Genomic DNA, 9,445 nt, shown 5'->3' on the forward strand with positions numbered 1-9,445 from the left:
TGTCCTGGAACTCACTCTGTAGACCAGGCTGGCCTCGAACTCAGAAATCCGTCTGCCTCTGCTTCCCAGGTGCTGGGGTTAAAGGCGTATGCCACCACTGTGCAGATATCTTTTACATACATTTTAGAAGTTCCTCAATATTACAGTGAAAAAGAGAAAGATGTTTGCCATCAATGTCATGGTGAACCCAACTCAGTTACTATACTTATTTTGCTGTCATTAAAAGATTTACATAGAGACTTTCTAAACATGGCAAAGAACTGGTGTTTTAGAAATTCTTTGAAAACAGAACTGGAAAGTGAGTTTGTCTTCTCAACTGTATCTGAGGTGGCACCTGCCCCAAGCCAACAAGTATCTTTTTCTCTTTTACTTTTGGGTTCTGGCTACTCTTAAACCACAGGGAACAGCATTATTTAGGGGTGCCTGCGTGACCTGCCCCTGCTACCCCCCGCCCCCAGTCACACAGTTCCCTTTTCTGCAGCTTAGGCACAGCTGCAAAAGCAGACTTTGTCACATGGCAGTGGGGTTCCATTTACACAGTACAGCCCAGTACTGTCCTTACTCTCTGTAGCTTCCCGACGCATTTCATAAAAACACTGCTGCAGATAATCAAGCGTGACCACTGACATGCACAAGATTGAGTTTTAGGGGCCATTAAATGAGCTCACCCTCGTGGGAAGCCTCCTGCTCAGGCTGGTCTAAAGGTAATTATTCAGCGACTCCTACCTGTGGTTTCCCTTGTCCCCATATAGTCTTTGAATTCCATACGCTGCTAAGGTCAAGCTCGTTTTTTCCTCATGAAAAGTCCAGCTACACGTGTTGGAGCCAGGACCCACATTATCATGCAAATACACACAACTGGCATTTATTTCCCTAGGTTCTCACTGCAGAAGAGCTGATTAAAAGCTGTCTCAGATGCTAGAGTAAGCAAGAACAGGAGAGAAAAATAACCCTCCATGGTTCTGAAATGGAAGTCTAATCCCTCTTTGCACATCTTTCCGCTGCACAAAGATACCTGATCCACACGCACACTGCTCAACTACAAGACCCTGGCAGGTCCGTGTCCTGAAAACTCAACAAGCCAGAACACCATCAAGTCAGACTCAGAGAATTCACGGCAAACCCAGAGTCGGCGTCACCACACCGTGTGTCCCCCTGAATGCTCACTCGACTATTAGACTAATTACTGCCACTTGCCACCTGCATTGCAAGCTATGGATGTGGGGGAAACCAGCACCTGGTCACTCCTGGTGAAGGAGCTTGGGAGGAACCTGCTTACATTTTAAACTGAACCCAAAGGCCCATCAGCCACAATAGCAAGCTTGGGATTGTATGTGAAACTGTGCTACACTTGGTTCCATAGAATAATTAACAGGGAGGGAATTTAAAGCTGGCTGAAGGAGACACTGCATCGGTTTAAAATTAGTTACTATGAGAGGAACAAAGGCGGGGGAAGAGGGAGAGGATATGAAACAAAACAAAGCAAAACTACACACTGTGAAATGAGTAAGTTCAGTTAGAATGTTCACCAGGATTTGGAAAATCATAACGCCATCTGCTACTCTGGACCTCAGAACATCAGGGATCTCGGGGGCCCAGACGCTTCCATTTCCAGAAGGAAGGAAGACCGCTGCCTCCAGTCTGCAATGGAGGTTAACACCCAAGCTGACCAGTCTGTGGTCTATTGAGGACACTTTACTTCTCATACGATCATCTCCCCTGGTTTAGGGAAAACTAACAGCAGGCAGGACCATTACAGCAACTGACCCTGGCAACCAGCATGGGTTCAGGGTGTGAAGGTCCCATCATGGTGGATTAAATGAGCACTGTCCTACGGCTGGGTAAGACTTCACAATAGCGCAACACATGTTAAATGGCAGCAGCCAAAACTGGCCCCATCGGGCAACTGCCCATTCACACGATGCTATTCACAGGCCTCCGCCACCACGAAATTAATTCATTAATAATACATCAGGTTTCGTGGACAATTCAAAGAAACCACACAAAGCTTACGCATCCTGTCTGGTCTAAAGAGGCGGGTCCTCCCTCCCAAATATCCATGAAATCAAAATCACAGCGATAGAAAAAGAAAAATGTGGAGGAAATCTCTCCATTGAATTTGCACAGTGCTGAAAAAACAATTTATAAAACCAGATTTTCAGCATAGTTAGTAAAACACAATTTTATATAACTGTGTTTTAAAAATTATTTTTCTTCCTTGAAGTGACTTTGAACATCTTTCAGACTATAAGAGAGAGAAAAAAATTTCTCTTACATTGTTTCTCCTGTAACATTTTTAAACTCATTTCCTTCTTATTCCTCCCTCCCATGAACTCATAAATATGAATTAAATATAATTATAAGTGAACAGAACATTAACTTTTGGATTACTGCTGTGTTTTTGTAGAATGTTAATGTCATTTCTAAAGAAACAGTTATTGTCAATAGAAGAATGTAATTACTAATGGAATCTAGCCTTAACCTATTTGCAATCTTCAAACCAGTCAAACTGCATTAATTTAAACACACTGGACGTTTCAAAGGAGGTATTAGGTCTCCAAAGAGTGCCTCACATAAAAGGAATATTGGGTTTCAGGTTTCTCATGATCTATATTCCCATCACTATAAGACACAGGCCTAGTTAATACACGGCTGGAGGACAGGACCATTGTGTGCATCCAGGAGCACTGGCTCTCCCAGTTTCTGAGGCCTCCACCATCAACCCAAACAAACTGTAAATACCAGAGATAAACTCCATCAGATAGCTTCCCATTTGCCAGGGAGGGTGGGTCACACATAGCCAAAAGTGCTCTGTGCATGGGCTGTGGAGGGCTCAGGCTGCGGCGCCATCTCTTTTAGAACACATGTAGTTAGGTGCTGTGGACGGTGCAAAGACCTTTGCATGCTGCCAACAGGGAGGTGGAAGTTGTTCTCTTCCCCTCTTGCTAGCTCCAGCACCCAGGAAGTGACAGCAGGATGTTGTTCTCTGTTCTAGTCAGTTCACACCACCTTCTGAATTTGGAGGGTGCTGTTAGGTGATCTTTCTCAATGACCTTTCCTTAACACTCGCCCCCTCACAGCCAAGAACCTTCTTAGTGACCCTGTCCAGGAATGCTTTGTTCTGCAGAGAATGTCTTGCCTTTTCTCTCCCTTCTGCCTCAAAGACAGCAGAAACTGAATCGCCAAATCTTCTGGCTTTACCCTGAGCTACATCCTAGTGACAAACTACAATATTTCTTAAAGATCTGCAATCATTAAATAGATGGCAAATGAAACTGAATCCTTCTCCAAGCCCCTCTTTCTCTTGAGATTAAATCCCACGTAGCCCAAACACCACGAGATAGATGACCTTGAAATCACTATGCAGCTGAGGATGACCTTGGACTCTGGGGTTGACAGAGGTAAAGAATGAGGCTTTAGGGGATAGTCAAAAAAAATTTTTTTAAATAAAATAAAATATTTATTATTTTAATTTATATGTACCATGTATACACATACCTGTGGATGCCAGAGGACACTCCCATCCTAGAAAGGGAGTTTTTAAGCCATCTGATGTGGGTTTGGGGATTGAGCTGGGTCCTCTGCAAGAGCAGCTAGCACCAAGAGCATCTCTCTAGCACCAAGAGTCAAGATTTAAAACACCACCACCCCTACCACCACCACCGCAGCCCAAGGAACTCCTGCACCTTAGATCCTATGGGGAGGGGCAGAGGGCCAAGTCATCTAATAGTTGATCAGATCAGAGGAGCTACAGGGTCCTCTGTTTGCTTGGGTGAGTTCCTGAGTAACATTAAAGAGGGATTTAAAGGAATAATTTTTTAAAGGTTTTTTTTTTTTTTTTTTTTTTTTTCCCCAGGGGTGGTGCTGAGGACCAAACTCAGACCTCTTGTTTGGCACACTCTACCACTGAGCTAATCTCTAATCCATGAGAATGAATTCACCAACAGGAAGATACAATCTCATTTGCAAATGCTTTTAAAAGTATGATTTTTTTTTTTTTAAAAATTCAAAGCCACAATGAGCTCAGCATGGTGGCACAATCTATAATTCCAGCACTTTGGAAGCAGAGGTAGGATGAGTTTTGGTCACATAACAACTCTATGTCTAAGATTTCACAAACTGCCAGACTGCATTTCATAGCAACTGTGTCTACATGCATTCAAACCTCTTAGGAGGGTTTCATCCTCTCTTAGGTCTGGTCAACACCAGCTCTTATTGGTGTCCCACTCTTTACAGGTGTTTTTCTGGGAGGGGGATGAAGTCTGATTTGTGGTCATGTTTAGCCCACGAGTCTCCTTATTGGTCATTTGCGGGACTTTGGAATAATTCAAATCCCTTGCTCATTTGTCGTCTCTTTGCCATTGACTTACAAGGGTCTTTACATATTCTGGATACTAGACTGTTATCACATAAATACATAATATTTTCTCTTATTCTGTTCTTAACCCCCAAAGATGCTCAGGATAGTTTTAAACTTACGACCCTGCCGCCTCAGTCTCCTGGCATTTTTGTCTGGAAACATGGCTATGCACACCCAGGCTCCTTGCTGCCTCCTGTCTACCCCAGCTTCCTGCCATATGCCACTGCCATACCACCTTTATTGTTACAATTTTGCTGGAAGTCTTGAAATATCTCAATCCTCCTTCCCTAGCTGTCCTGGATGCTTTGAAGACTGTTAAGTTTTTAATTATGTGTATGTCTGCGGGTGGACCACTGCCATGCAGGCCAGAGCACTGTGGGTGCTGGGAACTGAACTCTGGACCTCTGCAAGAGCAGCTAGTGCTCTTAACTGCAGACCTATCTCTCCAGCCTCATGCTCTGGCTACTCTTAAGTCCTTGCACTTGCATAGAAAATTTGTTATGTATAAAAACAATCCCAGTAGCATTTTGGCAGGAATTACATTGACTCTGCAGATCAACTTGGATATTATCACCTTGTCTTTTTTTTTTTTTTTAAAGATAATCAGTTAATATGTTGATTTAGTGCATATGTGTATGTGTGCCCTTGACATGGTTTGGGTGTGGAAGTCCATTTTCTCCTTCTATCGTGGCGGTCTCAGGGACTGAACTCAGGTCAGGCTTGGGAACAAATGTGTCAACCTGCTGCGCCATCCCAAAAGCTCAATATCACCTTCCTAAAATACAGTTTTTATTACATAGAATATATTTTCCTTTATTTATGGTTTTAGTTTCTTTTAATATTTTTTGGTTTCATTTGTTAAATTTCTTTCTTTTTTCTTTACCTACATTACAAACTGCTTTGTATTACTGCCTCTGTGTATGGAGATTGTTTCTAGGGCTTTGCTTTACGACAACATGCGTAAATCTAGTTTTACCTCCTTCTCTCCGATCTGGAATTCCTTCTACAAGGACATGCTAGAACTGGAGATGTATTCTGTCTTTTCTTGATTTTAGGGGGAATGGTCTTTTACCATTAGAATGTGTTAGCATTGGTTTTAGGTGGGCTTCTTACCTGGTTCTGGAAACCATTTTCTAGTCTACGTTTATTGGGAAAGAATGTGAGAGTTTTCTGATGTGTTTTTTGTTCCTTTTACTGAATGGAAATGGTATGTAGTACTGATTGATATTCATGTTCAGACCAGCCTTGCAGTCCTGGGATAGACCTTATTTAACTTATGACATGGTCCAATTTTTATTTTATTTTTTACTGCTGTGATAAAACACTGAACAAAAGTAACTTGGGGGAGGAAAGGGTTTATTTCATAGTACGTTTTTCAGACATCATTGAGGGTAGCCAAGGCAGGAACTCAAGGCCGAAGTTTCAAGCAGAAACTGGAGGGATGTTGCTTACTTGCATGCTCCAGGCTTACATTCAGCCATACTTCATGCCCACTATCCTAGAAAGGGCACCACCCACAGAGGCGCCCTCCTACTTTAGTTATCATGTGCTTCACAGACACGCATGTCTATAGGTCATCTGATGAGTCAATTCCCAACTGAGGTAGGTAGGTATTTATTTATTTATTTTTGAGACAGGATCTACCTATGATGTTAAGTTGGCATCAAAATTAAACAGGATAAATATTTGATTCCCTATAAGTCTTGCTGACTTCAAGATGTAAAATCCTGCTTGTGTTTTCATGAAGGTTCTTGTATAGATTAGGGATATTGGTCTTTCGTGTTTTTATTTATTTGTGTATATGTGTGAATACAAATGTGCCGCAGCACATACATGAAGGTCAGAAGGTAGCTTGAGAGAATCACTGGTCTTTTCAACATCTGGGTCCCAAGGATCAAACTGCTCGTCAGCCTTGGAAGCAAGCACCTCCACCTACGAGGCCATCTTGCTGGCCCTAGTTTTCTTTCCTGCCAGTTCTATGGGCTCAGGTATCAGTAGTCCTGCCTTCATAGGAACAATGAGAGCAGTGGTTCTCTCAACCCTATTTTGGAAGCATCTAAGAAGGAGAGATGGTGTTAATTCTTTAAACACTTGGTTAGATTCACTGTTAAAGCAATGATGCCGAGCTGGCTTTTTTGGAAGGATTTATATACTTAAAACTTTCGTATAGGGTCACTCTGCACTGCAATTTGTGCTTCCAGGAATTCGTGTATTTCATACAGGTGATTTTAGTCTGGTGGCATTGATTTTTTTCAGGGATTCTATTCTTTGTATTGTATTGTATTCTATTCTATTCTATTCACTCACTCAGTCATTTACTTTTGAGGCAGGCTCTCCCTGTGTGGTCCAGGCAAGCCTCCCAAACTGGAGGTGCTAGCAGGGATCTCAGGGCTCGTATACCCTTGACTGAAGACAGAGCATGCAGCTTTAGGAGACACCTGCAGCAGTGAGGGAAGAAGGAAGCACCCTCCCAGCCAGCCACTCACTTTGTTGGTTTTTCTTTTTGTATGTATGTGTGTGTGTTTTGAGACTTTGTTTCTCCTTCCTACTTGCTTGGCTTCAGTCTGTTCAGCCTCTGCTCTCTTAGGGTGGAATCTCAGGCTATTGATTTGAGATCTTCCTTTCACAGCTGTCCTGCCGAGTTTTCTAATGCTCACTTTGGTTTGTTCATTATCCCACTGAATGTATATGCTTACATATTGGTGAATTTCCCAGGTTCTCTTCTGTGATCACTTCTGCTTTCTAACCGTGGGCTCTTTGGCTCTTGGTCAGGGGTCTGGTTTCTGGACTGTCAGTGCTCCCACAATGGTCCTCCTTAGGGAGCCATAGTAGAGAAGACAGAGGAAGGTCTTATGGCAAGACTAGAGCCGTCTCCTCTCCAAGTGAGTGGAGAGAAGACTCTGTTCTCAGGATCACTTAGATCTGACCCAGGCTTCTGTTTTCCACACTTCCATCCTTCCACACAGTCCTATGCTGTGATGAAGGATGGAATGTTTGTTTATTTACAAAACTCGTACTTCTAAGACACCAACACGCAGTCATTATTTCTGAGCAGGTATAAAATGTCACTTCAACAAATTCACTTTTTATGTATAAGATGAATAAACAGAAGTATAAATCAGGGATTTGTTAATGGTTCTTTTAAGTATCTACAGATGCTATGCAAGAATTTATTTTTAGTTATAATATACCTGAAATGTATGTATATGCTTAGAGTAAAATCCCATTTTTCTAGTTGTCATATTTTAGACAACATGAACACTTTGGAATACATCTGTGATCTCAAAAAATGATTTATAAGATAGTTTTAAGTCTTTATGTCCAACATTTATGTTTTCTCCTTTTTTAATCTAGGCAACTCCATTTATCTTTTAAGACTGAGTTTAAATGTAGTGCCTCCTTACCCATGACAGCAGGGGTCCTGTAGGAGTCATCCTACATGCGGCTATGCTTATTTGCTCTGTGCACACTCTTTCCCAAGCTGTGGACCATGTAGGATCAACAGACCCCTGGAGAGAGTTCCCGTCAAACTTCCTAGTTCTCAGTCTCCATCCACTGGCAGTTCCACTAGCTGGCCGGAGAGAGGGTGGGACCTGGTGACACAGACACTGCTGTTTTATCTCCACTGTGACAATCCCTATCTGGCCAGCCCTTTGCCACCAGCCACCCTGGGAACCTATGAACTGCAGGGCTGGACCTACCCAGAGGACCTTGCTTCTTCCTCCCTGGCTCACTGACTTGGGCTGCAGGTGGCTTGGTGGCCTTACACCTGGAATCCCATTCCTTCTGGGGTTGAGGCTGTCCTGAATGTTTTCATCTGGGGCTAGTACATAGCTGGCACTTAATAAGTACAAGCTAAATGAACACAGGCCCACGCAGTCCACTGCAGCAGAGGGACCTGAGCTGCAGTCTCCTTCTTCAGACAAGGCTGCTGGATCTTACAAGTACTACCTAGGGATCTGACTTAACTTGTCCATTTTAATTTTGCTAGGATTACCATTAGGAGTGGCAAGACCAAAGGCAGATGGTAGACCTGTTTGGATAGCAGATGGATGGTCCCTCACAAGAACAAGTGACCATGAGAAGAGAGACAATCTCCAGAGAGCACATGAGGATCACCAATTAAGAAAGAGCTTGATGCTATGACTTCAAGAACACCACTGAGTGTCAAGGCCAAACACAGTCACATTCAGTGACAGCACAAAGTCAGCTCTTATACTTTCGTAGCTCTAGAGGACATTGATATACCTAAGTTTAGTTCAGCAACACATTCTAAGCACAGTCCAGAATCTCAGAGAAAATGGTAAAGGTCATTTGCTACACGGCCAGCAGGCTGCCAAGAACACATGTTTCTTTTAAAATACCCATTTCTCACAGATAGCAGAGATAGTAATAACATTTCTGTTTTATAGACAAAAGAGCTGTTGAATTCCTGACAGGTACTAGCTATTTAGGGAACCAGGTACAGGTAAATAGACATCGTTTACAACAATGAGAGGGAGTCAGGGCTTGGGTATTAAGAAATTCTTTTGAGGGAGCTGGAGAGATAGCTCAGTGGTTAAGAGTACTGACTGCTCTTCCAGAGGTCCTGAGCAGCAACAGTGTACTCACATACATAAAATAAATAAATCTTAAAATAAAAGTTTTCCAGAGATTTATACCCTCAGCTAGTTGGCTCCAAGTTACCCAAAGCAGACTGGGTTGTCCATATTCCTGATGGGAGCTCAGTACTTTGGTTGCCTTGGCCAAGTCTCACCTTTGTGATTCTTATGCTCCTGTTTAGTCTTGTATCTTCTGCTTGGACATCTGGTGCCTAACTCTGGCTCTGCCTCATAGTTCTTCTATCTTTGACTCTCAGGCTGTTTCTAACATTCACCTCTGGCCACTTCGGGGCTAACTGGCTTCTGAACACCTGGGTGTTGATCGGTCACTGTCCACTCTTGGCTATGCTATTGGTCAAGGTCAAGCTGAAGCCAGGAACCTAATATGCCACATTAGGATTTGCTACTGCTATGTTGTACAAGACTCTAGATGTGCCTGAATGGATTAGGTTCACTTAGCAGGCAGTACTTTTTTTTTTTTTTT

The 9,445-nt window shown here is 42.8% G+C and overlaps 1 protein-coding gene across 8 annotated transcripts in view; it reads right to left on the minus strand.

Annotated features, from left to right (window-relative positions):
• Map2k5 (mitogen-activated protein kinase kinase 5) overlaps nucleotides 1–9,445 on the minus strand; it is a 215,282-nt gene that overhangs the window by 42,434 nt on the left and 163,403 nt on the right. For 5 of the 8 annotated variants that reach the window (XM_031343241.1, XM_031343240.1, XM_031343239.1 and 2 more), the window contains one exon: nucleotides 7,765–7,953. The exons of the other annotated variants lie outside the window; for them this stretch is intronic. In XM_031343241.1, coding sequence (XP_031199101.1) covers nucleotides 7,765–7,953 — 189 coding nt within the window. The remainder of the gene's footprint in view (nucleotides 1–7,764; nucleotides 7,954–9,445) is intronic. 8 annotated transcript variants of the gene reach the window in all.

This window comes from Mastomys coucha, unplaced genomic scaffold (assembly GCF_008632895.1).
Source record: "Mastomys coucha isolate ucsf_1 unplaced genomic scaffold, UCSF_Mcou_1 pScaffold23, whole genome shotgun sequence".
NCBI lineage: Eukaryota > Metazoa > Chordata > Mammalia > Rodentia > Muridae > Mastomys > Mastomys coucha.